At 57.9% G+C, this 27,367-nt stretch overlaps 1 protein-coding gene across 21 annotated transcripts; it reads right to left on the reverse strand.

Annotated features, from left to right (window-relative positions):
- Positions 1-281: 281 nt before the first annotated feature.
- On the reverse strand, positions 282-25,790 carry SH2B3 (SH2B adaptor protein 3). 21 transcript variants are annotated; one of them, XR_005629321.1, is made up of 8 exons: positions 24,003-25,059; positions 17,107-17,889; positions 6,461-6,562; positions 6,129-6,220; positions 5,532-6,057; positions 5,113-5,284; positions 3,969-4,366; positions 282-3,842 (listed from the first exon to the last, which is right to left on the reverse strand). XR_005629321.1 is itself a non-coding variant. In XM_039724768.1 (8 exons), exons 3-8 carry the CDS (start codon positions 17,860-17,862, stop codon positions 3,722-3,724), a joined length of 1,902 nt encoding a protein of 633 aa, XP_039580702.1. In that variant the 5' UTR covers positions 17,863-17,889; positions 24,003-25,088; positions 25,653-25,783; the 3' UTR covers positions 282-3,721. The 21 variants fall into 21 exon arrangements, 20 of the variants coding, with proteins under 20 accessions (XP_039580702.1, XP_039580701.1, XP_039580700.1 ...); XM_039724768.1 differs by lacking the exon at positions 5,113-5,284 and adding an exon at positions 25,653-25,783 and having other exon boundaries at positions 282-4,366; positions 5,532-5,746; positions 5,942-6,033; positions 24,003-25,088; XM_039724767.1 differs by lacking the exon at positions 5,113-5,284 and adding an exon at positions 25,653-25,783 and having other exon boundaries at positions 282-4,366; positions 5,532-5,746; positions 5,942-6,036; positions 24,003-25,088.
- Positions 25,791-27,367: the final 1,577 nt, after the last annotated feature.

Consider the following 27,367-nt stretch of genomic DNA (forward strand, 5'->3'; position numbering starts at 1 on the left):
CAGGAAAGGTCCCGGATGGGCCTTAAGGTGATGGAAGCATAAAAGTCAGTGGTGCTGCTGAAGAAGGGAAGGAAAGGTAAGAATTCCCTTAAAAAGATGGAGAGACAAAGTTATCCCTGCTCCGAGTGCCGTGTCCTGACTGTCCTGTGTGGTGCAGGCATCGTCCCATGGGGATAAACCAGAGGATTTTCATGTCCAAGGGAGCATTCCTGCTTTTAGCATCCAGTATCCACTAAAACAATGTCCAGGCACCTGGAGAGAATCAAACTGAAGACTACAAGTGAGAAACAAGTTCTAAAAACAGTTTATTAAGAGCAGATTTTTTTTAATATTATGGTAAAATTGCATTATTCAAGAATAAGTTACTTGTACAGTACATACAGAAACAATATATAGAAAAAAATTACTATACAAGAAGAACTTTTCTGTGCAGGTGAAAAGTAGAACTTTCAAATTAATACACTCCCAACAAAATTGTTGGCTTTAATCGTCCTGCTGAAGGCTGAGTTAGGGAATACAGAGTCACCTTCCTGCCCCTGGGAGCTGCTGGGGAATGCTGGGGCTGTTTGGATCCAAGCTAAAAGTTTGGAATGCTGGATGACACCGGGGTCTGGTGGTCCGGATGAGGAAGGAGAAGCTTTGGCTTCTCCCTGGATCTTTTCCTAGAAGTTTCACCCCAAAATAGCTTCAATCCAAAGGGATGGGTGAGGAATGGTGGTGTCAGTGTTTGGTACCTGCTGGGAGGGAGGGAGACATCCACTAATGCTTCATGGCAGGAGCTCCAGAACCCGACACCCCTGGGGACACAAAGGCCACCAAGCAGGAGTGGCTGGCAGCAAAGAGGAAGAGGAGGGGAAGGAATTCCGGCAGGACCCAAGTTTTGGATTGTGCCCCAAAACCAAGTCCCTGCTGTCACAGAGCAAAGGCACTGCGTGGTTTTCATTTTTATTGCTAAAAACTGTCCTGAGGAGCTGGATGAAATGGGGCTCCCCAGCCTCTCCTGGGGGAGGCCCGTGGGCAGGACTTCCAGCCCAGCTCCAAGAGCTGCTCCTGTGGCTCCTGCCTTCCTTGGGTGGGATCCAAACTCGTGTCCCACGTGCCCACCTCCAGAGCCAGGGCACAAACTGGTGCCTGCACCTCACCAGGGGCCACCTGCCCTTGGCTTCCCCTCCTCCCAAAACTTCCACAAATGCCAGGAAAAGCCCACAGGGGCTGAAGAACCAAACCTGCCCAGCCCTGGGCTCTTCTCTCAAGTCACATGAATATAAAAAAATCCTGCAAATCGCTTCTATTCCATAGGGTGGAATGGCTTAATGCTCTTTGCCCACTGCTACAGTGCAGAGGAGTGAGTACCTTAGGGCTGCAGTAACGTGCTGGCAGGAGCAGAGTCGTGCTCTGACCTGTGTCACAAGGCAGATGTTTTCTAGGAGAAATGGGATTTCAAACTCAGTTCCCCCTGGGAGCTTGGGAAATAGCCCAAAAATCCCCTCAGGTCCTGCTGCAGTGGATCTGAAATGAGGAACTGGTGGAGCTGGCAGGGCTGGACAGCCCTCGGCTGCCTGTGGGTGAGTTTGGGGATGGAATTGGCTATTAAATAATCAGAGGGACTCTCCCACTGGTGGGGAGAACAGTTCTCCCCCACTGGAGTTTGTTTGCATGGGGGAAGTGGCTGATAATGAAGCCAACGTGTATTTTACTAATCAAGCCCAGCAATTTCCATTTAAACTGCGGAGAACCCCCTTGTAATTAAACTGCAGGTTAAAAATACCACATGCACACGCATGTTTCAGTTCTGGCACTGGAACAATAAAGTCCTGGCGTGCCAAAACAACCCACCCCAGCAGCATCTGATTTATCTGGCAAGGATTTCTCTGGATTCAGCTGGCAGGGGATGTGAATAGCACTGCCTTTTCCCAGCCCGTCCTTTCTTTGCAGATGTCGGGAGATTCGGGTGATTCCACCTCACCTTTTGGGGGAAAACCCCTTTGAAAGCAACTCCCTGAAGCTCAGGGGGACTAAAACCAGCAACCTGAGCAAGATTTAGCACATCCCTGTGTTTTCCAAGGCTTTGGGAAGCGGGCAGCAAGCGAGGAAAGGAAACAACAACTCGTGCTGTGCTGTCCCCCCTTCCCTTCCCCATCCCTATAAATGCAAGAGCACGGGGAGTTATTTATGAGCCTCAGAGGGAGCTGCCTTGCCTGGCACAAGGCAGCCCTGGGGATGTGCTCCTGCCTCTGGCTGCAGCCTTTGTGCTGCTCCAGGGAGGAGAAAGGGATGCGGATACAGCTGAGGAGGACAGGGCTGGCTTTGTTCCTCCCTCAGCCTCTCCGGGGCTGGCAGTGCTGCAGGACCAGTGCAATTTGCTCTTAATGCTCCAGTTTCAGGCACAAGTGTAGAGAAAGCAGGGGGGAAAAAAGCCTTTGCCTGCTCTAAATGCACAAAGCCCAGGAGAGAGCAAGAGCGAGCAATGGGGAGGCACAAAAGGAAAACCTAAATGGTTCCTGTTTGTCTCAGCCTCATACTCAGATTTATAAACCCAGATTTGCTCTCATTGCTGCTTCCTGGACTGTTTGGCCCCAGACATTTTGGCCTTGCCCTTCAGCTCCTGACCTTGTCTCCTTGGATGTGGGCTCACCCAGAACCTGCAAAGCCTGTCCTAGGGGCTGGGTTTTTGTGGAATTCCCTAACTCAGCCCAACGAGGCTTTGTGTTTGCTGGTTTTCAAATTAATTGCTAAATGTTAATGCTCCTGAGGGCTCCCACCTGTATTGCAATTTCAAGGAAAATAGAAATAAAAATGCTTTCTGTAAGGCAAGTTTTGTATCCGAAATCCCAGGGAAGGCTGCGCTGGGAAATCTGGAAGTTGAATACTGTGAACATCCCCTCCTGTGTGGCGCAACGGCTCCAGCCCTTCCTCTTTCCTAAAATAAAGGCAGCTTCTCAGAAGTGCTTCCTCTCTCACGGCTGCCCCAGGCAGGTGAAGCAGCCCAGGGGGCTCAGGAACAGCAGCAGAGTTTGGGGATAGCTGGGCGTCAGGGGGTGATGAGACCCAGGGATTTAGGACCCCAAATTTGGCCCCCAGGGACCCCCATTGCCTGCAAGAGGCTGTTGTGGAGCTTAAAATGCCACCAAGCTCCTGGTGACATGGTGTTTTGGGGGCAAAAAGGCAAGCAACTGTATGGGGGCTCTTTAAGGGGAAAACTGACTTTAGATTTGAGCCTAAAATCACTGGGATAAAATGGTTCCATTACTGGGATAAAACGGTTCCATCACCAGGATAAAAACCCATTCACCACAGGGATAAAAAACCTCCATCACTGGGATAGAACCCATCCATCACCAGGATACAAAGGGATAAACCCCTCCCTCACCAGCAGGAGAGGTCTGTGTCAGTCTCTGTGTTAGTTCTCAGCTGGTGCCATGGCTAAGGATGGAGCAATTAGTGTTCAGTCTCAATCAGCCGGGAGAGCAGGATGAGGATCCCTCTGCCTGGCGCAGGGAGTGACCACGGCTGGGTGGGTTCAAAAGGAAAAGCAGGAAAAAGCCAGTTTTTGCCTTAGCTGAAGAAAAACCCCAAACCCTGCTCAGCACCTTTTGTGGGAGCTCAGCTCAGGTCGGGCTTTGCTGGTGGGTTCAGCAGCCAGGGCAGGAGGATGAGGCCTGGAGCAGCAACTTGGCAGTGAATTTATAATCATTCTTTTCTTGTTATCCTGGGTTTTTTTTTAACTTCCTCCAATTCCGTGGGTGTAACACAAGCCCCTGGTTCCTTGGCTGGGTGCTGTCATGTCAGGGACAGGCAGGACACCGGGCACGAGCGGCGTTGTGTAAACAGTAACGAGAAAGCTTCGATAAAAACAACAAAAAACCAACAATAAGAGGCCCTTCAACAGGCCAACGAGAGGGAGCACACCCGTACAGGAGTGAAAAATTACCCCCTTCCTTGCGAAAAATACAAAAATAATCCCTAACCAGAAGGAAGAAACAGGTACATTCTTTCTCTCGATGGATCCCCCAGAAGGTCTCCAGGATTTCTCCACCCGAAAGTGCATCCCAGTGCCGGCGCCGTGCTGGTCACAGTGGCGTGTACTGGTTGTCGATGGCACGGACGTGGCCCCGGCCTGGTGCCTCCACCTCATAGTCCGAGTCGCGGGGCCGGGCCGCGGTGGCCGCGGTGGCCCTGGCCGGGCGCAGGCTCTGCGCCAGCTCGGCCGGCGGTGGCACCAGGTGGAAGATCTGCTCTGCTGGGGGACCCCCGGGGGGCTCCTCGGGGCTGTGAGGGCAGGAGGAGCTGGTGGGGACGAGGCTGAGCTCGGGGCTCCAGCCTGGAAAGGGCAGCGGGAGGGGGACCGTGGTGCTGGAGCCGGGAGCTGCGGGCAGAGAGGGGAGATGCTGGTCAGGGGGATGCTGCTGTCACCCCCTCTCTGGGGGAGCGGGGTGCATCCCATGACCCCCCCGCAGCCGGCGGCTGGGAGCAGCTTCTCCTTTCCCAGAAGGGGAAGTTGGGAGCTTGGCAGTCACCTTTTGTGCCACTGCCCCGAGGCTTCCGCTTCCCCACTCCAGGAGCAGCCAAAGGGCCCAGCTCTGGCCAGCCCCGGGACACCCACACCCAGCCTGGGCAGCTCCATCCCTGCATCCCGGGGGAACATCCTCCTTCCTGAGCACCTTGTGTCTCAAGGGAACATAACCCCTTCCCAAGCACCTTGTGTCCCATGGGAATAACCCCTTCCCAAGCACCTTGTGTCCCATGGGAATAACCCCTTCCTCCACTCTTTGTGTCCCATGGAAATATCCCCCTTCCCTTCCCAACACCTTGTGTCCCACGGGAACATCCCCTCCTTTCCCAACACTTTGTGTCCCACGGGAATAACCCCTTCCTGCACTCCTTGTGTCCCACGGGAACATAACCCCTTCCCAAGCACCTTGTGTCCTATGGAAACATCCTCCTTCCCTTCCCAACACCTTGTGTCCTATGGGAACATCCCCTTCCCTTTCTGCACACCTTGTGTCTCATAGCAATATCCCCCTTCCCTTCCCAACACCTCGTGTCTTATGGAAACATCCCCCTTCCCTTCCCTTCCCTTCCCTTCCCTTCCCTTCCCTTCCCTTCCCTCACCCTGTGCCTGGGGCAGGACCACCACGTAGCTGGAGAGCCGCACGTCGCAGGCGGCGCCGCACTCCAGCGGGATGGGGTAGCGGTGGAAGTGCTGCAGCATCTCCAGGATGGAGGAGAAGCGGAGGTGCTGGACCCGGCACTGGCCCCGCTCCGTCAGCGCCAGCCGCAGGTGCTGCGGAGAGGAGCAGGGACCTGTCACCCTCCCTCCACGCCCTCCTGGTGGGGATATTTGGGGTGGGGGACACTAAATGGCGTTGGCACTCCCAGCCTGTGGCTCCCTGGGGATTTTGCCCCCTGGGAGAAGGGCACCAGCACACTGCAAGCACGGGGGCAGAGAGCAGGAGGGCACCTCCCTGGGGTGGGATGGGGGCTGTCCCTGTGAGATTCCCCTCCCCATGCCAGCCCTGTCCCGCCCGTACCTTCGCTCTGCCCTGGAAGTTGAAGGTGAGCACGTACTCGCCGCGGCGCGTCTCGCTCTGCCGCACCAGGAACACGCCGTGGCCCTCCAGCCCCCCCAGCTGCACCAGCTGAGCCGCCTTCACCCGCGAGATGGGCCCGTGGAACCAGGGGCACGAGGAGAGGAACTGCTCCATCTTCGGCCCCGCCGCCTCCCCCGGGCCCCCCGGAGTCGCCCCTGCCAGGCACAGGGATGAGTGTCCCTGGGAAGTGTCCCTGGGAAGTGTCCCTGCCCATCGCCCCCGTCCTCTCCCCTTCTGTCCCCACCTCGTGCCATCTGGGGAAGGCCAATCAGCCCAGCCATGGCAGCATGTGGTGACCCCCCGGTGAGGGATACTCTGTCCCCAGGGTCCCCTGGGTGTCCCCAGCTCACCTTGGCTGACGGGGTCGGTGCTGGTGACTGGGCTGGCGGCTGTAGGGTCGGGGTGTCGGCACGTCAGGAGCTCAGAGTCACCTGTGTCAGACCTGCTGGGGACGGGAGAAGCCAGGCTGAGTGCTGGCAGTGGGACACAGAGCCACTGTCCCCTCCCCCGGGCTCAGGGACATCCAGCAGTGCTTACCCCCTGCGCACACACTCCCGGATCTCGGCTGTCCAGCAGCTGAGCTGCTGCTCATCCCCTGCCTCAAACAGGATGTCGGTGGCATTGGTGACCTAGGGGACATCAGAGAGGGACATGAGATCTTTAGAGAGAGAGAGAGATGTGCATCCCCCACCCACCCACTTGGGGAGCCCAGCAGGGACAGCGCATCCCCCACCCTGCACTCCACATCCCCCTGTGCATCCCCTGCCCGGATGGGAAGAGGAACTGAAATTTGGCACGGGAGCTTTTGGGAGCCCCAGAGGGTGGGAAAGGCCTCGGGGGTGGCTGCAGACCCTTTCAGCAGGTCCTACCTTGAGGACAAAGGTGTGGAGGTTATCGGGCATCTCGAGGCGTGTGCACCTCCTCACCTCCTGCACGGTGGAGCAGGCGACAAGCAGCTTGGGCTTGGAGCCCTGTGAGGGGGAACACAGAGCCTGGGCTGAGCCCCAACTCCCCCACAACCCAAAACACTGCCCCACACCCCAAAACACTGCTCCATACCCCAAACACTGCCCCACACCCCAAACACTGCCCCACACCCCAAAACACTGCCCCACACCCTCAAACACTGCCCCACACCCTCAACACTGCCCTAACCCCAAAACACTGCCCCACACCCCAAAACACTGCCCCACACCATCCTGCTCTGCCCCATCCAGGAGCACAGCAAGGAAATACCCAGCTCGGCAGGGAAATACCCCAGCAGCAAGGAAATACCCTGTGTGGTGAGGAAATACCCCTTTGTGGCAAGGAAATACCCCTCACGGCACTGCCCAGTCACTGTCGGGGCACCCCAGGGGGGCTGAGTGACATCCAGAGCCATCTCAGGGGTCCCAAGGACCCTGCAGTGGAGGGATGGGTGGAGGAGAGGAGGGAGAAGGGGGTTCCCAGCGTGGCAGCATGTTCCAGGGATGTGGCAGCAATGGGGAAATTGGGGTGCAGGCAGGGAACATCCTGCTGGTGGCTGCGAGGGTCAGTGGCCTGCCAAGAGCTCCCCAGCGGGTTTGGCACTGACACAGGCATGTGACAAAATGCTGAGCAAGCACTTCCACAAGGGCTAAAATATCCCTGTGGCAGCTTTCGGTTCCTCAGGAGGCTGCAGCACGTGGCACAGGATCTGGGGTGCCAGGGGGGAAAAAAAATCACTGAAATGGGCAAAAAATCACTAAATTGGGCAAAAAAAATCACCCAGTGGTGCTGAGTAACAGAGCCAAGGCTCCATGCTCAGCCCCACAGCCAGAACCATTCCATGCATCCTGGCAAGGCCCAGGCAGTGCCACCACGTGCCAGGCCTGCTCATCCCCCTGTGCCAGGCTTGCCACACAACATTTTGGGCTGGCTGTGATTCACACAGTGGCTTCATCATCCCATGGGATTCTGGTTCCAGTGTCCCTCTTCACTCACACTGTCCCTACACAGCGACAGTGCCCCGACACCCTGGGACACCCCCACAGCAGCATTGCCAACCAAACTGCCCAAATTCTGCCCCGAGCTTGTGGCACTCACAGCAAACCCACCCCCACCATGTCCCCAACCACCTGTATGACACTGAGAACGTCCCCAGCGGACACTTCCTCGGTCACCCAACCACACCACCTTTAGCTGTGCTTTTTTTCTTTTTTTTTTCCACCCCCCTCCTCCCTCCCTGTCAGCACTCGGTGTTCTCTGGGGCCGGAAACGCAGCAGAGAGGGATCAGCCCTTATCAGCCCCGAGAAGAAAGTTCTTAGAAGTCGCTCGTGCACGGCGTCATGCACGGGGCTGGTGACACCGCGGTGGCTCCGGCAGCCCCGGGCCCGCTGGTGACAGTGATTGCAGCTGTGCTGTGCTGCAATCACTGTCACCGGGCTGCCGTGAGGCGCCGCGCTGGCGCCGGGGCTTTAATCCCGAAGGAATTTGGTTTTTCTGCCACCTTCGGAACGCAGCCGTGCCCTGTGCAAAGTCCTGTGTGGAGAAGGTGAAAGGACCTCTCGTCCTGGCCACATTCCCACGCGGGAGTTGTGACGTCCAGCGTGACCCTGAGCGGGTTTTATCAACACCCCAACCACAGCGCTGGGGTCGGCTTCTCGGGAAACGGGGGAATTCCAGGAAAAGGGAGTTCTGCGAAGCCCCCTGCGTCTCTCGGCGTGGAGAGCGCAGCTGGAGCCTGAAGGGAGAAGGAAATGATGCAGCACAGAGATAGGGCGCCCGAAAAACCAGGCTGGCTTCGGGGAAGTGCCTACCACAGGCACGGTGCCCCCGCTGCCGCACCTGACCGCAAGATGCCCTGCTCGATGCGGCCGGTACCGGGAAAGGGAGTTCTCAGTAACCAAAAGTGCACACTCAACACGCCAAGGGTTCACCCACGGGCTCCTTCTCGGCAAGAGGTGCCCCAGCAGCACTGCAGGGATGGGTAATGCCTGGCTCAGTGTGCTCAGGATGGGGTGGAATGTTTAGGATGTTACAGGTGTTGCTCTGGCTCAGCCCAAACCCCACCAGCTTCCACATGGAGATTGCCCCACTGAATCTCCAACAAGGATATTTGGGATTGATGGTGTTTTTCACAGCAAAGCTCCTCCCAGCTCGCCCAGCTGTGTCAGGAATGCTCTCCCCACGAAGCTGTGAGCTGCTGCCATGAGGAGCAGGTCCTGTCTGGATGCTCAGGGGACACTGAGGGTGCCGGGGGTGCTTTTCCCACTCAGGTGAGGGGGAAGGTGACCCTCCAAGAACGACAGTGGCATGATGATGACAGTGGTGGCAGTGGCTTGGTGGTGATGGCAGTGGTGCAGTGATGACAGTGGTGGCCTGGCAGTGGTGGCACAGCAATGACAGCAGTGTCATGGTGACAGTGGCACAGTGATGATAACAGTGGCACGATGATGACGGTGGCACGGTGATGACGGCAGTGCCGTGGTGGTGATGGCATTGTCACGCTGGCAGTGGCACAGTGACGCTGGCAGTGGCTGGGCCATCAGGCCAAGTTCGTGCAGAGCAAATCCTTCGAGAGCACCAGGAGCTGCCCCCGGCCCCTCCACGCCCCGGGGGTTTCCCCACGCCGGCTCTCGCTTCCACCCTGAGTCACCGCGGGAGGTGGGGAAGTGCCTGAGCCCTTGTGCAAGGTCCCCAACGGATACGGGCGAGATTTGTCACTTCTTGTAAATCACTGTGGCCCTTACGCAAGGGACAAACCTCAGCCAAGCTGCAGTTCCAGGCCTGGCGTGGCCTGGCTGTGCTGGATGGACACAAAACCATATCCTGTGCCTGCAGCCCTGGGGGAAGCCGTGAGGTTTTCCAGGAGCATGGATACACACAGCTCCTCTCCAGGGAATGCTGGGTGAACTGGGTGGGAAACATCCCCTGGTGCCAGGGCAGGACAGGGAGAGGCAGCAGGGCCCTGCAGGGCTGCGAGGGCTCCAAGGGTCCTGCTGGAGAGTCAAAGTGCCTGCTGGAGCAGCCATCATCCTCAGGAGTTTGCACCAAGGGTAATCCCAGCCTTCTTCCTCGGGGATTTTGTGTGGCAGGAAATCCCACAGGTGGTTTCCCTTGGGAGTTTCACCATTGTTAAACCCAACGTTCATCCTTGAGGACATTGCACCATAGATAATCCCAAAATGTGTCCTCAGGGATCTGCACCATGGCTAATCCTGGTGCTCATCCTCAGGGATCTGCACCATGGCTAATCCTGGTGTTCATTCCCAGGGATCCGCACCACAACCACTCCAGTTATTCATCCTCAGGGATCTACACCATGGCTAATCCTGGTGCTCATCCTCAGGGATCTGCAGCTGACTAATCCCTCTCTCCTGCATCCAATCCCAGTGCTCCAGGGGAGTTGACAGCACAGTTAATCCCAACGCTCTTCCTCAGGTGTTTGCACCACAGCTCATCCAAAGGGACAAGGTCCACCCTGCCAATGCTGGTTTTGGGGACTGGGACTGGAATCCCACTGCTGCAGGGACCCCTAGCTCAGCTCAGCTCCCCTGGCCCCAGGGTGACACATTCCCAAAACATTCCTGCCTCTCTGCAGGTGCAGATTGCTCAGCTGGAGACCTGACAGCAGCGAGCACCATCCTGGCTCCATGCTGGGTCTGGGGAACTGCAGCCTGGAGGTTCCCCGACCCTCAAAGAGGAACACAGGAGGTGATTCCCGCTGCTGTGCGAGCTCAACATCCCCCACCCCGTCACCACCCCACAAAAACCCCTCTCTGCCCACCGCAGAGCATCCTCCACCCGGCACACAAGGAGCCTCCAGCACAGCCTGTCTCCGAGCACCCCGCGGGCCCTGGCAGGGGACAGAGCTGTCCCCGAGGGGACCGTGCCCGGCGGTGACAAGAGGCACCGTTGTGCTGGCCCGAAGCGCTGGCTCGGGGGTGGCCTGGCCACAAAGGTCCCTCTGTTCCCGCTGCGGGCGGCTGCGAGCGCCGGCGAACGGCGACGGGGGAAAGCACAGCCCCGAGCCCCCCGAGCCCCGGATTCCTTCCAAATTAACCCGGGGTGCTGCAAAACAGCACCCCAAGAGCCGCGGGGTGGGATTTGGGGGGTCCAGAAATCCCATCCAGGCCTGGAGCTGGGGGTTTCGCTGTTCTTCGATCATCCTCCCTGCTCTGAATGAGCCAATGTTCCCAAACTCCCCAAACCTCTGCAAAACCCTAAAAACCTTTCAATGATCCCCTAAACCCTGCAAACCCCACAAAGCCCCCCAAACCCCCCAAAACCCCCCAAAACCCAGCAAAGCCCCCCAAAACCAGCTACCCCAGCAGCTCACAGCAGGGCTGAGGGTAATGGGGGCTGTAAACAAGGTCTGTAAACAGTCAGCTTTCACCAGACCCTTGATTTTTATTTTTTTTTTTTTTTAATTTATTTTATGCCAGATTCGGTTCCAGCGTGGGCTGCTTTAATAATTTCCTGGAATAAATAACGAGCATGGAAAGTAAACAAGGTGTCTGCGTGCAAGTGGGAGCTGCTGCAGCCAGGACTGAGTCACCCCAAACCTCAGCCCCACAGGAATGAGGGGGTCCAGCACAGCCTCTGCAGGCTCCCCACAGTCCCTGGGGTGTCCTGGGATTTTTCCCAACGTTTTGCATCAGCCAGGATGATGGAAAAGGTTCAAAAGGCCACATGGGAGCATTCAATCCCACTGGATGGGTATTTTCATTCCTACCCCTTGCCTGGGGCTGAAGAAGTGAGTTTGCCCAAAATGCTCATTTTTAACACAATCCCAAAATTACATTGAACATCACAGACACTGGAGCTGGGACCTGCCTGGTGGGAAGGAGCAGGGTCCACCCCAGCTGAGCCCCCACCAGGGCTGGGATGAATCCTTGAATCCTTCCAGGCCCCACGCTGCCTGCGCAGGCTCTCATAAATATTTACCTTTGAAAGAAGCAGCTCTCAGCCTCGAAACAACCACATCCTGGGCCGTGAAAAGAGAGAGAGAGAGAGAGAGAGAAAAAAAAGAAGAAAAAGGGGGAAAAAAGAGAGACAACCACCCAAAAAACCCCCACTAGGCATTTCACACCAGCTGTGGGGACCCAGCACCCACAGCTCTTCTCAAGCAATGCATTCCCTGAGTGCTTTCCCAGTCCTTTTTCCTGTGGTTTGCCCAATATCTCCATTTTTTGCCCACTTCTCAGCTGGCACGTGGTGCTTTCCACCCCGAGCAGCTCTGCAGCATCCCTGTGAGTGACACTCTGATAAGCAGGGTGGGCACAGCAGCAGGAAAACATCGCCGGGAAGGGCAGATTTTAAAGGATGGGGTTAAAAGGATGGAATCCTTCAGAGCCCAAAACCCAGAGTTCAATGAGGCAGGTATTGGGGTCCAACCTGCACCCTTCCCCTCACACCCCGGCCCTGGCAAGCCCCATCCCAGCAACAGTTTCCAAAATAAGAAACTCTGCTCTTCAGCAATTAACGCCGGGGCTGTGGTTACGCTGCTAAAAGTGTTTTTTCCGTGCATGACCAAGGATGGAAAAAGTTGTGGTTAATAAATGACAAATAACCTTTGTCTCCTCGCCCTCCCTCCCACCCCCCTCGATACCCAAAAACAGAGCCGGGGGGGGGAGGGGGAAGAGAGCAAAAGTCACCACCAAAATCTCACAAAGCCTTCGAAGAACAGAGAGAGCAGCGAGGGACGCGCCCGCCCTGCCCCGGGGAGAGGCTGCCCGAGGGTTTTGGGGCAGCTCCAGGTGCCTTCAGGGGAGGTTTTGCCTCTCCCAAGGGATCTGAAGGACACCCAAACCCCTCCAGGGTCATGGCAGCAGTTTTCCCAGCTCCTGGCTGTGTGGTCTTTGGGGTTGCCAGGAGAGGGATGCGATCCTTGAGGGTGCTGGGAGCAGGATCACAGAAGCACAGAATGACACGGGTTGGAGGGGACCTTCAAAGGCCACCCAGTCCAACCCCTCTGCAATAAGCAGGGACACCAACCAGATCAGGATGCAGCCCCTGGAAATGCCAAAAAAGGGATGCAGTCCCTGGGAATGCCAGGAGAGGGATGCTGGGAGCAGGATGTTTGGAGAGGGATCATAGAAGAGCAGAATAGTTTGGGTTGGAAAGGATCTTGAGAAGTCAACGAGGCCAACACCCTGCAGGGAGCAGGGACAACTTCAGCTGCATCAGGACAGGATGCAGTCCATGGAGATGCCAACAGAGGGATGAAGTTCCTGGGAATGCCAGGAGAAGGATGCCACGAATGGGAGGCAGCCCACGGAGATGCCAGGAGAAGGATACCAAGAGTGGGATGAAGTCCTGGGAATGCCAGGAAAAGGATGGCAGGAGAGGGATGTGGTCCCTTGGGGATCCAGACTGACACAAACCTGTCCTTTTCTGGACCAGGGATGGGATGATGGAACACTGAGGTTCTTCCCATCACTGGGAAAACTCTTCTCAAGGTGTCCCAGAGAGGAAAATTCCCCCTCCACCACTGCAATTCCTTGGCTGAGTCACTCAGGCCACCTTTGAGCAGCCCCAGGAGGAGCAGGGATAGGGAATGGAGACCAAAACACTGGGATGTGCCCCATCCCATGCCTGACCAGCTGCCACTCACAGCCCCAAGCACCAAAAATCGGGGACAGGAACCTGCTGGCTCAGGAGGTGGCAGTTCTCAGAAACCAGATTCAGGTGAAAGGTGTAAAAAAAGAAAAAAAATTAAAAAAAAAAAAAGAAAAAAGAAAAAAAAGGAAGTCAAAGCAGCCTCACACTGAGCAGAGATAAAAATGCTGCTCCTCCCGTGGCTCCAGCAGAGATGTTGGAGCTGTGGCAGGGGCTCCAAGGCTTTCTCCGGAAGGAGCCTTCCCGGCCAGTCCCGGCGTGCCATCAATTTGTGGGACGCCCTGGATTTCATTAAAATGCTATAAAGAAAGCAGCACAAATGCAAATCCCATTTCCCTTCCCCTTCCTGTAAAAACATCTGGTCAACAGAAACGGCTCGGGACATTTCCGCTGCGAATCACGGCTTTCATGGAGTTTGGGATTCGGCCATAGAAGAGGAATTTGGGGCTGGGGCTCAGCTGAGGAAAGGGGCAGCCCCAAATGGTTTCAAGTGGTTGAAATTTATGAAGGTGGAGAGACCTCAGAGGTACCCAGTCCTAAAGGTTGGATGGGATTAAATGGTGTGGGAGAGGAGAAAACACTTAATGCCTCTAAGGAAATCAGGGAGCACGGGTGAGCATTGCCCTCATAACAGACGTGAGAGAATCCACCTGGGGGCAACTCCAGGACCATGCCCAGGTTTTCCTGTGCCACATATACATATAAATAAAAAATTAATAAAAAATATATAAAGAATATATTATATATATTTCATATATAACCATATATATATATATATAAATATATTTTATATACAGCCATATATACATATATAATATATATTTTATATATAGCCATATATACATATATATTATATTTTTATATAGCCACATATATATACATATATATTATATATATTTTATATATATAGCCATATATACGTATATATTATATATATTTTATATATATAGCCATATATACATATATATATATTCTTAGATAGACAGAGCCATATATACAAGCACTACAGGCATTCCAATATCCCTCTATTCCAGCTCCTCCTCCACACAGCATCATCACCTCACTCTGCCCTCGGGAATGTCCCCAGGGTGGGACTGCCCCCCAGTCCTGTGCCCTGCAGCCAGGCAGTGACCCTCTCCCAGGACAGATCCCATCATCCCCAAATCCCTCCATCATTTTTCCAGTGCTCGAGGGAGGAGGGAGCGATGCCAAAGCCAAGCCAGCTGTGGCTGAGAGCATGGGAGCTGCTCCCTGTCCCAAAATCCTCATCTCTGCTCTGGCACAGGCCTGGGGCAGGGGATGCCCTCTCCAGGCAGTGCCATTGGTATTGCCACATCCTCCAGCACAGCTCCCTGACCCTTCACCCAGCACAGCCACCCAAGCAGCAAATGGGATCAGGGCTCTTCAAAGCCCCCACTCCCTTTGATGCCAGGCACGTTATGGGATTAAGCTCAGAGGCCTCATTGGAGCACCAGGAGGAAGGGGGGGAATGAAATAAAAGCTGCCAAAAGCAGCAGGACCCCCCTCCTTTCCCCACACACCTGCCTTTTCCAAGGTCACTCCAAGGGGAGGGATGTCTGGGGGCTTGGCTGAGATGAAATTTCAATTGCATCCTATTATTTACAGGGTGGGAAGGGGGAAGGAAGAGAAGGCAGGGGGAAGGAAGAGGAGGAAGGGGGAAGGAAGAGGAGGAAGGGGGAAGGAAGAGGAGGAAGGGTGTTTCCAGGCAGACCCTGAGGGCAACCAACCTCCCAATCCACAGATCAGTTGGAGATGAAAAATCCCAATAACTGATTTTACAGTTGTTTATTTAAAACCATCAATTTTCTATGGTGATCAACAGCATCCTCAAATCAGGAACAGACCCATGAGATGGGGGAAAAGCAGTGGCAAAGCCCTGGGAGCAGGAGGATGGAAAGGAGGGGGCTCCTCACAGCCATTCCCAGGGGGTTGTTGAGTGTTATTTAGTTATTTTTAAGGAAAATAACCCCCCAACAAACTGTTCTGTTCTCGCTGCTCTGTGGTTTGCCCCATGCTGGGTTTGGGGAGTGGGAGCCACCAGCACCGTGGGGGATTTTCCACCACCCCCGGAATTCAACCACAGTTACTGGGAAAGGGTCAGGATTGATTGTGCTGTAAAGGAGACAGGAGCTGGCCCTGGCCCAGGGAATTGGAAAGGAAGGAGCCGCCCTGAGAATATTTGCACAGGAAGCAATTTAATCCAGAGACTTGCAAAATCCAGCAAGGAACATCCCCCCACTTCCGCAGGCCTGGCTGAGAACCCCTCTGCTCGGGGCTCTGGGGTCTCCAGCCTCGTGGGGATGTGGAGCACCAGGAAATCTCCATCCCATGGAGACTGCAAGGAAAAATGCTCAGAGCACGGGGGGAACGTGGTCAGTGTCTTGTTTGAAGTGTCTCCCACCCCTGGGTCAAAGCTGGGCAGGGATGTGGGGAGAGGAAGAATGTGCTGGGCTTGCTTCCCAAAGGGGAGGGAAACAAAGAAAGAAAAAGGGAGAAAAGGAAAAAAAAAGGGGGGGATAGGGACAAAAAGATGGGGGTAGTAAAAATAAAAGGGGGGGGGGGGAAAAAAGAAAAGGGGAAGTGAAAAAAGAAAAAGGAGGAAGGAAAAAAAAGGGGGGGAAATAAAAGGGGGGATTAAAAAAAATAATAAAAGATTAAAAAAAAAGGAAAAGGGAGAAAAGGGGTGAGGGAGGAAAAAAGGCAGTGCTTTCCAGCTGCTGGAGCACCCTCCAAGTGCCCCAGAGTGCCTCTGACCTCCCTGTGCCCCGGGATGGGGACACACACTCCCACGGGGACAAACAACTGCAACCCTTGACATGACGGAGCAAAACCAGCTTTTACTTTCAGATGTTACAATTTTGATGTTGTTTCTTTTTTCAAATATTTAATATTGGAGTCGTTTGACGGAAATAGCAGGAATTCAGCCAGCTGCTCCCTGACCCTGCTGCCCTGAAGGCAGGGACAAGGCTCCAGCTCTACCGGAGGTTTTCTCCTTCCAAAGCACAAGTTTGTCATCAAAGTTAAACAAGAACAAAAAAAAAAAAAAAAAAAAAAGAAAAGAAAAAAGAAAAAAAAAAGAAAATTCATCCCATCACGCCTGTGCAAGTCCTGCCATGTGGAGGAACTGTCTTTTTACAGATTGAACACCCCAACTCCCCCCACATCACTCCCCACTCCCTCACATCCTGCATCATCTCCACTCCAGCCACGTCCCAGCACCACGGGGGCTCCCTGCAGCAGCTGAGAGCTGAACTTCCAGTCACAAAACTCCTTACAAAAACTAAAACTGTGGGTCCCACTGGGAGCAGAGAAAGGCACAGAGCCCAACTCCTATTTTCCCTTTCCTCTCCCAGCTTGCCCAGGTGAGCAGATGCTCAGGTTGCTAAAGCCAGAGCACAGGGTGAGTTTGGGGTTCATCAGACTGGGTTGCCCCACACCTTGGTGGAATGAGGCTGGGATGAGTGGGATGGAGGCCACCAGTCTCTATCCTCAGCTCAGAAGGCAGGCACTGTGCTCCCAGCTGGAAAACCCAGCCCTGGAGTCCCAGCAGGGAGAAATGCAATGACACATTGACCGACTGCAGCAACTAGCACACCTTGGTCTCAGCATCTCTCACTCCCCAGACAAGACCCACAGGGGTGGCTTTTTCTCCTTCTCAGAGGTATTAAACAACAAGGTCCAGCCTCGTGTGGCTGCAGCAGGGGGAGAGCAGTGGCAGAGCAAACCCACCCGGGCCCCTCGTGGTGAGAAACCCTCGTGGTGAGGAACCCTCGTGGTGAGGAACCCTCGTGGTGCTGGCTGCACCGTGGCCCTGCTCCTCCCTGGGGGATGCTCTGGCATCTGGGCATCATCCCTAAATGAGGGACCCGCAGCATCACTGGCTGGAACAGGCAAGAGGAGGCAGTTCCTTACCTTGGGCGGGTCGAAGAGCTCCAGCAGGAATTCCTCGGCGTCGGGCGGCCCCGCTCTCCGCAGCACCAGGCGGCAGCGCTGCCAGCGCGTCCCGCTGTCCAGGGAATTCTCATCCAGCAGCCCGTACTTGAGCAGCCCCTCCTTGCGCACCTCGGGGGGCTGCTCCCGCGACAGCCCCCAGGGCAGGATGCGCTTCCCCAGTCCCGGCTTGAGAGCCGCCTCGGCCGCCTCGCCATCGGCGTCCCCGGGGAGCGCGTCCGAGGAGCGGCGTCGGAAGAGGCTGCGCCAGCTCCTGCGCAGCTGGCTGAGCGAGAAGGGCCTCCGCGCCGGCCCCGCCAGCTCCTCCGAGCTCCAGGACTTGCGGAGTCCAGAGGGAGCAGCCTCGGCGGCTCGGGCGGGCTGCTCGGGGCGGGCACCGGGCTCCGCCTCGGCTTTGGTGGCCACCGTGCCCAGGGAAGCATCGGTGTGCCGCCGGTGCGTGTCCCGGTAATCCCGCGCCGGGCCAGCGGGCAGGATGCGGAGCTGGCTCATGGCGATGCCCTCCTTCACCTCGTGGCAGAAGTACTGCTGGAAGAGGTCGGTGAACTGCACCGAGAAGTTCTCGGCGGCCAGGAGGTCATGGTGCGGGTGCTCGGTGGCGAAGCGCAGGTAGTGCCGCGCCAGCTCCTTGGCGGTGCTGATGGCGTGCAGCTCGCAGAACTCATGCCAGCCCCGGGGATGCGCTGGCGTGCCGGCCGGCAGCGAGTGCCCATTCATTGCCGAGGCTCCAGCGAGGCGGCCGCGCTGCAAGACAGAGCACACGGGTGGTCAGGGCAGCCCCAGGGTCCCCATGTGTCCCCCACCCCGCCAACTCCTAGCTGGAGTGGCCATATCCCACTTGGAATGTGCATCCTCAAGGCCTGGGGAACGCTGTGGTCGACGGGTCCCACTCTAAGCTGCCTCATTCCCGTGGATACACTGGAAATGGCCAGGGGGCAGCTGCTTCCCAGCGAGCAGCACGGCCATGTGATCAACCAGCAGCGGTCATGAGGGACCCCGAGCCCCCAGCCCCGCCGCAGCTCCTTTACACGCCCATCCCCACCTGGCTGGGCCGTGCCTCAGTTTCCCCACCTGCGCGGTGGGGAGCGGGCAGGTCCCGGCGCGGGGCGTCTGCGCGGCTTCCTGCCAGCACAGCTGCCTGCAGCTGCCCGCGGGGACGCCTGGCCCGGCCACATCCGCTCGCCTCCTGCCAAGGCTCCGCAGCGCCGATGGGTTTCCCTCCAGGGACCGATTTCAGCGGAGTTGATAAAACTGGAACGGGGGCGGGAAGGGAGGAAGCAACATGAAAAGCTGCAGAAATGCAGGGATGGAGCTGCCTCGCTGCCAGACCCTCCCGGCCCCAGCGGCCTGAGAAGAGGCTGCCGGGGTGCTGGGACTGCCCGGGGTGAGCGCGTTCCTGAGGGGATGCTGTGCTGCCTACGGCACCGAGGAGCTGCCGGGCTCTGGCAAACCACGCCGTATCTGTGCCCCCGGCAGATTTCACTGCCAGGCCAATCTGGCAGCACCGTGGCTGGCACGGCGTGCCCGGCTGAGCCGGCAGTGGTGCTCCCCAGGGCCGGCCCCGCTGCTCGCCAGCGAACCTCGTGCTCGCCCGGGGCACTTATCGGGGCCGTGCACTCCGCTCAGGAAGGAAACATCGGCCAACCCACCCGGATCCTGCCGCGCCGGCACAGGCGCTGCCGCCTCCCCGAAATTCCAGCAGCAGCACCCCGGCTGCTGGGAGGCGAGGAAAAGCGGATTGTATGTGTCAGGGGGAGGAAAATTTACAAAAAAACCCACAAAACAAAAACCCTGAGGGGCCAGGAGGAAGCGAGAGGGCGATGAGGAACGTGCGGGCACGGGGCATCGTGTTTGGAGCCGGGGCGGCGATAACGCCGGGAAGCGGGGCTCTATCTCTGCCCACCCGCTGCCCTGCCGAGCACGTCCCGCCAAGGTTGCAGGCGAGGGGAGATGTTATCTGCCCCCCGCCAGCCTCGCCTTCTCAGAAGAGCCGCCCAAAGCTCGGGGCCGTCCGGCGCCGCGGCAGCGCGGGGCATGCGCCCGCCGCAGCCCGGCCGAACCCCCGGCAGGGCCCCGTCTATCAGCGCCGCCAGCCTGCCGGTGACTCAGCATCCTCCGCAGCGCTCCCGCTTCCTCCCGGCACCCGGGAATCGCCGCCGCGCCGCCCACGCCGCCGGCACGCTCGGAGGGATGCTCCCGCAAAGCGCGGAGGGAAGCGAGGCGCTCATGCGGACGGCTGCTCGGGCAGGTGGGAGATTCCCAGGGTAGGGAATTCACCTTCCAGGCTCGCTTCGTGCCAGCTTCAGGAGAGGTTTGTGGCGCGGGAAAAGCCGGGCTTCGTCCGTGCCACGCGGTGGGAAGCAGCCGAAGGCCGTCTCCAGTAGCAACGTGCTTTTCCAGCCCGAGGATGGGAAATACTCCCCAGCGCTTCCTCCTCCCAGCACTGGCACCATGCCGACCTCGCTGCTTCTGCCTGGTGCACTTCCCACGTGGAAAGAGCTATCCCGGGTGAATCCCTGCTGGAGTTGCCACAGCAGCCTCCTGCTCCTCTGCTCAGCCCCAGGTTTCAGCAGCAACATCCACAGGGATGCGAGTTCCCGCTGCTGGGTGAGCTTCCCGCTGCTCCAGCCCGCTGTGTTCCACAAAGCTGGAATCCAGCAGCCAGTGGCTTTGAGGCAGAATTGACATTTTATTCCTCATATGTTCCCACGAGGAGCTCCTGGCCATCCTGCAGGTCAGAAGAAGGACTTCTGATGGCTTCAATTTGCTCTGAGTGGAGAATCCAGCCCATCCTTGGATGCACCACGGACTAGCTGGGACTGGGGGGCTTCCATCCCTGCCGGCTGCTGGAAGACCTGCACGTCACCAAGCCCGCCCCACCTCGGGGCTGTTTGTGGGTGCTGAGGTTGTTTTGGGGTGCTGGGATTGTTTTGGGGTGCTGGGCCAGGAACTCGAGGAAGAGCAGGACGGGACGGACCGGGCGCGGTGGCTTTGATGCGGGCTGAGACAGCGAGCTGGGGCTTGTGCAGGATCCAGCCCTGCAGCCCAGCCACCCCCAGCAGCTTCCCTTAAACTCTTGCCCAACCTGAGCACTGCTGCAGTGGCGGTGCCAGCACCGACCGGGACGGGAATCCGCGCCTGGATCCAGCAATGGGTTATTTGTCCCAGTAAATGCATTTGTTGTTTAATTGCAGCCAGAGGAGCTGGCAGCACCAAGCAGTGCCAGGGCAGTGCTGGGAGCCAGCGCCCAATCCTGCCACCCACTCCCAGGGGATGAGCATTCAGAGCCAGCTGGCCTCGCCACGGAGGAGCTGCCGGATCCAGCTCGCCACCTTCCCACCATCCAGGGGTGTGGAGGTCACCCTCCAGCACCCAGCACCACAAAGCCAGCCTCGAGGGGAAGTGTGAGGGAGCAGAGCCCACGTGGCTGTGCCCTGTGCCCAGCCCTGCTGTGCATGTGCAGCACCACCACCCGAAAATGAAACCGGCCCCACTCGCTGCCAGTTCCACGGCAGGAAAACGCACGCCAGTGACGTGAATAGGAAATGTGATTGATGTGCCGGCTCTCCCAGAAATAACTGTTCCCAACTGGAGGAGAAGCGTCCGGAGGCATTTGCATCTCCCTTTATAAGCACAGGAATACTCAAAACTCATCCCAAGGACTATTTTCGGGAGAGGGAGAAGCGAGGGGCTGGGAGACGCCCGCAGCTCCCCACTTCCTGAGTGGCAGAAATACAAAGTTCCCACAATCCCAAGAGCGGGAACATTGTTCCTTCCCAGGATGTCCTCCATGAAAAGAGCTATTCTGAGCCGGCTGCAGCCTTTCTTGGCACGGCCCCGCAGCCGCTCCGAGGCAGCTATAAAAGGCCAGGTTACAATGAACGGCACTTTTCAATGGAACTGCATCTGGCATGGCGAGTTCGGGGGGATGCAGGGCCCTGGAGGGGGGCTCAGGGGGATGCAGGTCCCTGGGGGATCCAGCCAGCCACAGGTGGGCTTGCAAGGGCTGGGTGATGCAGAGCCTCCCTCCAGGATGGGGATGGTGCAGCCCCATCTGCATCCCGATCCCCCAGAGATGGCGGGTGCTGGAGGAACATCTGGATGCACCCCTGGATTGAGGGGACAGGCAGGGTGCTGCAGCCGTTTGGGGGTGGGCATGGAGATGCTGGCACTCAGGAAGGCAGGAGGGGTTGGTGAAAGGGGGGTAGGTGGGGAAAGGGTCTGGCTGCAGCCTCGGGATGTGAGATACACCCACGTATTTACAGCATCACCATAAAACAGCCAAAGCCAGTGCCAGCCAATCCACAGCAGAAACTGCCCAGCATTGTCCTCCTCTTCCCTCTGGAGCAGCTCCCTGTGCTGGTGAGGATCCTCTGGGTCTCACAGAGGGTGATGGCACAGCACCATCGCTCCCTGTGACCCTCTAGCTGTGTCCACACAAGCTGGAGAATCCCATGGGGTCTCAGGAGTTTCCCTCTCTCACTTTTGGCTGAACCAAGCCAGCAAGTTAAAAAGCAAGAAAGGAGCAGGACAGAAAGATCCCCGAATTCCACACGTGTAGGAAATCAGTTTAAAAGCCAGTGTGGGAAGGCAGATTTTGCCCTCCTTCTCCCCCTTTCTCACAGGACATACACACTCCTCTCATTTCACTCCTCCTGGCACTACACAACTTTCTATATTAGAGACCCAAAGTGGCCTTAATTTACAGCTCTGTGTGGACTGAGCAGCACCACAGAGCTCTGGAGATGTGGGTGATGTTACAGCACTTCAAATCCGATTAAAGTTCACCTGCTTGGCTTTCCCTGACCACTCCAACAGGACAGACAGGATAGAGAAAACCCAAACCCATCTCAGGTCAAATGCAAGCTCCACGCTGGCTCAGCCCGCAGCAACCCACCAGCACAAACAGCTGTGGCCAGCCCAGCTCCCCAAAAAACCCCGAGCCTGCCTCCATACCGTGGTGTCTGGCACCTCACAGCCGGGTTTACACCATCACACTCTCCTACACCCACTGCCTGCGGGGAAAAGCCCGGCAGTGGGGTGGCCTCTTTCGACAGGGCTTGTTTTGTTGCATGAAATGAATCGCTGCGGTGTAGGCGTGGGAGAAGCCGGGTGCAGGGAGTGCTCCTGGGGGAGCGGCTGCCCGGGGGTCCCTGGGGACAGCAGGGAGCAGCTGAGCTCCCAGCCAGCCTGCCTCGCCACAGCAGCCCCCCGGGGATTGCTGGATTTGGCCCTTTCTCCTTGCCGAGCTGCGGCAGCACCACAAACCCCAGCAGCGAGGAGCGCTTGCACTTTCACTTTGTGTCACCCGCTGGGATTTGTCACACACTCTCACGGTGCCCATCGGTGCCATGGGTGGGTGGGTGTGGATGATTTGCTCTGGCAGAGGATGGAAGAGCCCTCAAAAGCCACTGGCACTCACAGCCCGACCTCACCAACACAGCACAGGGTGCTGGCAGACCTGCAGCCCTGTGGGCTCTGGTGAAACCAAACCAGATCTTACCAGAGGCAATAAATATGTAAAAGTAAGAGAAAATAGAAGAAGCTTTGGGGAGGGGAAAATGCACAGGGATGAGTGTCTCCTGCCCCAAAAAAAGTTAAAAAGAAATCCAGAGCATTGTTCTAGTCCCAAACAAGTTAAAGTGAAACCTGCCCCTAATTCCACAGGCCTTTAAACACCAATCCCATTTCCTGCCAGCAAATCCAAGAGCAGCGAGGACATGCAGGAGCTGGCAGCGCCAAGTCCCTGCACAGGCCACCTCTTCCTCTGGCTGCAGCCCCACAGAGTCCCCAGGCCACCAGCCCACAACTCCAGCACATCTTGAATCAATTTACAACAATATCGAAATCGCAGCTCAGCAACTCATCCTGGTTTCCTTGACAGTAAATCCCAGCCCGGGCTGCAATGACCGTGTCACCGCCATGAGCCAGCGGGTCCAGGCTCTCCGTGGGTGACCCTGATGGGGTTTGGCACAGGCAGCACTGGGCACGCTGGCAGGGCATGGGAAGGCTGCGGGGATGCTGACCGCTGGTGCATCGGCCTCGTGCTCCGAGCCCCTGCCAAGCCACGGGGCCAACAAAGTCTGCAGGGAGCAGAGAGTCAGAGGAGCTGCTTGGCAGGCTCTGGGTGGCAGCTCTGCTTGGCACTCACAGCGGGCACGGGGCAGAGGCAAGGCATGGCCCCCTCGGGCAGAACAGGACCGCACAACGTGGGGCAGGTGGGCATCACCCCACCGGTCCTGCACCCTCCCAGAGGGGTCACCCCCACGGCAGGGGCTGCAGGGGTCCGGGGAAGGCAGAGGAGAGGAGCAAGGCTGGCTCCCTGCATGCTGCTCCCTGCTCTGGGATCTCCAAAATACAGATGCTGGGAAATGGGGCACGTGGAGGGATCCCAAAAGAAGGGGTGCTCTGGGGTCCCGTGGTGCTAGAAGGAATGGGGTGCCCAGGATGGGGGCACCCACAGCGGAACAGAGCCCCTGGAGCAGGGAGCGCCCACGACGAAAACGGGACCACGGCTTCCCACGGGCGAACAGTCCCTGGAAAGAGGCAGCCCGAGGAAAGGGCAGGGAAAAGGCTGTGCCGCACAGAAATGGGCTGAGGAAGGGGCTGCTGTCCGAGGGCTGGCAGAGGAAGGGGCTCACTACTCCGAACGGGTGCACCGGAGTTCCCCGGGCGAGAGAATCCAGCCCGGGGCAGCTCCGGGGGCTGCGCAGGAGGAGCGGCCGCCTCGCTGCTTCCTCCCGCCGCTACTTTCGCTTTGCAGCGGCCGCTTCCCGGGGCCGCCCGTCCCGTCCCGGTCCAGCCCGGTCCGTCCCGGTCCAGCCCAGCCCGGTCCAGCCCGTCCCGGTCGCGGTTACCTGCAGGAGAAGGCGTCCGGCTGCCGCTCGCCCATGATGGAGCCGCGGAGCGCCCGGGACGGGGCGGGCGGGACGGGGCGCACGGCTCAGCACGGCTCGGCTCGGCTCGGCTCAGGCAGGAAACCGGGGCAGGCGGCTCCGCATTTCCGCCGGGCGGAGGCGCGGGGCGCGGACCCCGGCCCCGGACGGGTTATGTAAAGCGGAGCGGCGCGGCCGGGGGCGGAGGCTGCGCGGGGGCGGAGCGGAGGGGCCGCCAGGTCCGCTTGTCCGTCCGTCCGTCCGTCCGTCCGCTCGTGTGACTGTCCCTGTGTGTGTGTGTCCGTCCGTCCAGCCCCGCGGACGCGCCCGGCTCCGCGCAGCTCCGCGCCGCCCCTCCCCGCTCCTGCCTTTATCTTATCGCATCCGCGCCCGCGGAGCCAGCAGCACAAACAGCCCGGCCGCGCTCCCGGGGTGGATTTATTTTTAATTTTGACACATACTTGTTTAGTTTCTGTGACTTTTGAATGTTTTCTCCGTGGATTTGGGGGTGTCCGCCCCAGCCCCCCGGGAGGCGGGAGGGAGCCCGAGCGAGGGGCTCTTGGAGGCTCGGGAAGAAAATGCCTCCGTTCCTGTTCCAGCTCCGAGGGCTGGGACCCGAGGGACCTGTGCGGTGGCAGCAGTGGGCCAGATGCCGTCTCAAACCCTATTTCTCATAATTTTCCAAATTGTCTTGTGGCAAAAGGCAGCGCAGGCTGCTGCCCACGTCCAGCCAGAGCGGATCAGGACACAGGGCTCAGAGTTGTCCCACACCGTGGGCGAGGGCTCCAGCCGTGACAGAGCGGTCACAGTGTCCCTGGATCCCGAGCAGGGCTGGGAACTGCTGTGGGTGGACACGGGTCAGGCTCAGCCATCCTGGTGCCATCTCATCCCAAGAGAGCAGGGGCCCCACGGCAGCGCCGCAGCCACCCACTCTGCCGTGGGAAATGGAGCAAAAATAAACTTGCACTGCACCTTTTTCCAGTAAAGGGCATTACTGTGGTCTGCACTGTCACATCTGTCCCATTGATATCCCCCACTCGTGTGCCAAGAGCTCCTACAAAGCCGTGTCTGGAATGGGACAGAGGGACAGAGGCCACTCACATTGCGCAGGAAAAGCCACGGCAGAGCAGCCGTGGTGGTGCCCGGGTCTGGTGCCCACCAGCATGCCAAGCCAAGGAAGCCCGGGGATGTGGCAGCTGGGATTTCACACACTCCACACAATGGATTTGTGGGTGTTGGGAAGGTGGAAGCTGCAGGAATTTGCCCTTGGGGAGTGGGCTGGGGACGCACTGAGCCATTTGTGAACATCTGCGTGTCACCCCTCCTCCGTGGTGCTTTAAACACAGTTTTCCCATCAGTTGTTCACCCCATCCATTCCCAATCCACCTTCCAGTGAAGAAACGACCGAAATGCAAACTCCGTGCTGGAGCTGCGCCTCCCCTGGACCACGGCCGGTTTGGCCACAGCCCTGCTGCCCTTCTGCAGCCTCAGCAACCCCCCCGGATCAGATCTGAGCCATAACCCCGCAGCCCCTGGGGCACTGCCAGGGATCCAGGTGACTCTGCACCCAATCAGCCCTTCCCAAACCCCACAAGGAAGTGGCTGCGAGCAGCTGACATGATAAAATCTTACCTTGAAATCTGCTTTTTAATTCCTCCTGCCGTTGCTTTATGCATAATTGCACCTTCTGGCTCTTTTCCTGAGATCGGGGGAGCGGCCGGCGGATCCGGGTGCCTGCCCCCCTTCCCGCGGGCGGCTGTCCCAGCTCCCAGCGCTCGCACTTTTCTTTATCAGCTTCATCTATGTCAGAAGCGCCCTCTCAGCGTCCTCAGCCCCAATGGCCTGAGATTTCTCTTTTGTTTTGCTTCCTGTATGGATTTTCTCAGTCCCCAACTGCTAATTCACTACCCCCGACTTCTGCTTTTTTTTTGTTTTTTTTGTTTGTGCATGTGGAGCTGCGCAGATGCTCTTAAACACACACTCACTCAGGCGCTGCTTCCCTTCCGCTCTGCGCTGCCCTCAGCTTTTAACCATTGCTGCTTTCTTCTGCTGTGTAAAAAAAAACTTCACCGGCTTCCAGCCGTCCTTCCCACCTCCCTCTTTAATTGCTGTGCTCTGGCCCATTCTGTTTTCGGGACGAGTGGGGCGGGTTGGAGATGGCTCGTTCGCACATCTCTGGGTGGGATGTGATGGGTTTCAGGTGACCTCTCCCATCCCTCACCGAGGTATTGTCCGTCCCACCCTGCCCGGAGGGGGCGACCACATCTGGAAACGCTCCGCTGTGAGGGTCTGTGCTGAGCTGGAAAACGCCCCCCAAAATCTTCTCCTGGCTTTTACGCGTCCCTTCCGAGGGCTGGCTGGGGGGGAGATGGTAACGGAGGCGGTGATTTAGGGATGGTCGGGCTGGTTGTGGAGGGGGTGCTGATGGCCAGGGGGGTGCTGATGGCGCGGGATGGAGGCAGTGGCGGAGGCTGGCTGTCCCCTCGTCCCCGCCGTGGCCGGGCTCCCGCCGCCCTCTCCCGGCCCTTCCCCGCGCTGCAGCCGCCGCCTCCGGCCCTTCCCCGCCCGGCTCCGCCTGCCCGGAGGGGCCGGGGCAGAGCGCCCCGGTGCCCGGCTGGAGGCGGCGTGGTCGGGGAACCCCGCGGGGGAGCGGAGGGGGCAGATCCCGCACCCCGAGAGGCGCCCGCCCCACGCCCGCGTTGCGGTGACAGTCGGGATTTGTTCTCCTTGAGCACCAAGTCACAGTTTGGGATCCATTTGGGGTCCCGGGGGTGATTCTCTGCCGGGGACCCGCACAGAGCCAGGTATCCCAGAGCCCCCGGTACCCCCAGCACCCCGCGATTCCCGGCACTGGGGTGACTCAGAGCTCCCGCTGCCCTGGCTGAGCCCGCAGCACCCACTGCTGTGTAATCGCAGCAAGTCACCGGTCATGGGAGCAGCTGGAAGCTGGGGCCGAGGGCATCCCACGTCCAGAAATGCTCCTGGCACCCCCTCACCTCCTTTCAGACCCTTTTCTTTTCCCTTTTCCTCTGCTGTCGGGCAAGTTCTACACGGGAGTTCATTTTTCCATTTTTCCCATCAAAAGTTGATGGGGAAGCTGAGGAACGGGGTCTGGGCTCCTTGCTGGGGGGATGCTGGGGGACAACAGGGAAAATATGGAGCTGCTCAGAAAGGGAAGTCCTGCAGCTGGTGCAGCCACATGTGACTGTCCCAAGAGAGACCCAATGGGAAGCAAAAATCCACAGGGGAATTTTGCCGGTGTTTTTGAGGAATTGGGAAGATTTTCCAGAGCAGCTGTGGAGGAGGAACAACCTCTGCAAGATGAAAACGCGGCTTTGGAGTCCCAG

This window comes from Passer montanus, unplaced genomic scaffold, assembly GCF_014805655.1.
Source record: "Passer montanus isolate IOZ18808 unplaced genomic scaffold, ASM1480565v1 scaffold53, whole genome shotgun sequence".
NCBI lineage: Eukaryota > Metazoa > Chordata > Aves > Passeriformes > Passeridae > Passer > Passer montanus.

Coding starts and splice junctions, on each gene's coding strand:
- SH2B3 (XM_039724757.1), bottom strand. CDS start 17,862: ATGAATGGGCACTCGCTGCCGGCCGGCACGCCAGCGCATCCCCGGGGC. Junction 6,058..6,128: donor CGGGAGTGTGTGCGCAGGGG/GTAAGCACTGCT, acceptor GCCAGCACTCAG/CCTGGCTTCTCCCGTCCCCA. Junction 4,367..5,531: donor ACTTCCAGGGCAGAGCGAAG/GTACGGGCGGGA, acceptor CTCTGCCCGCAG/CTCCCGGCTCCAGCACCACG.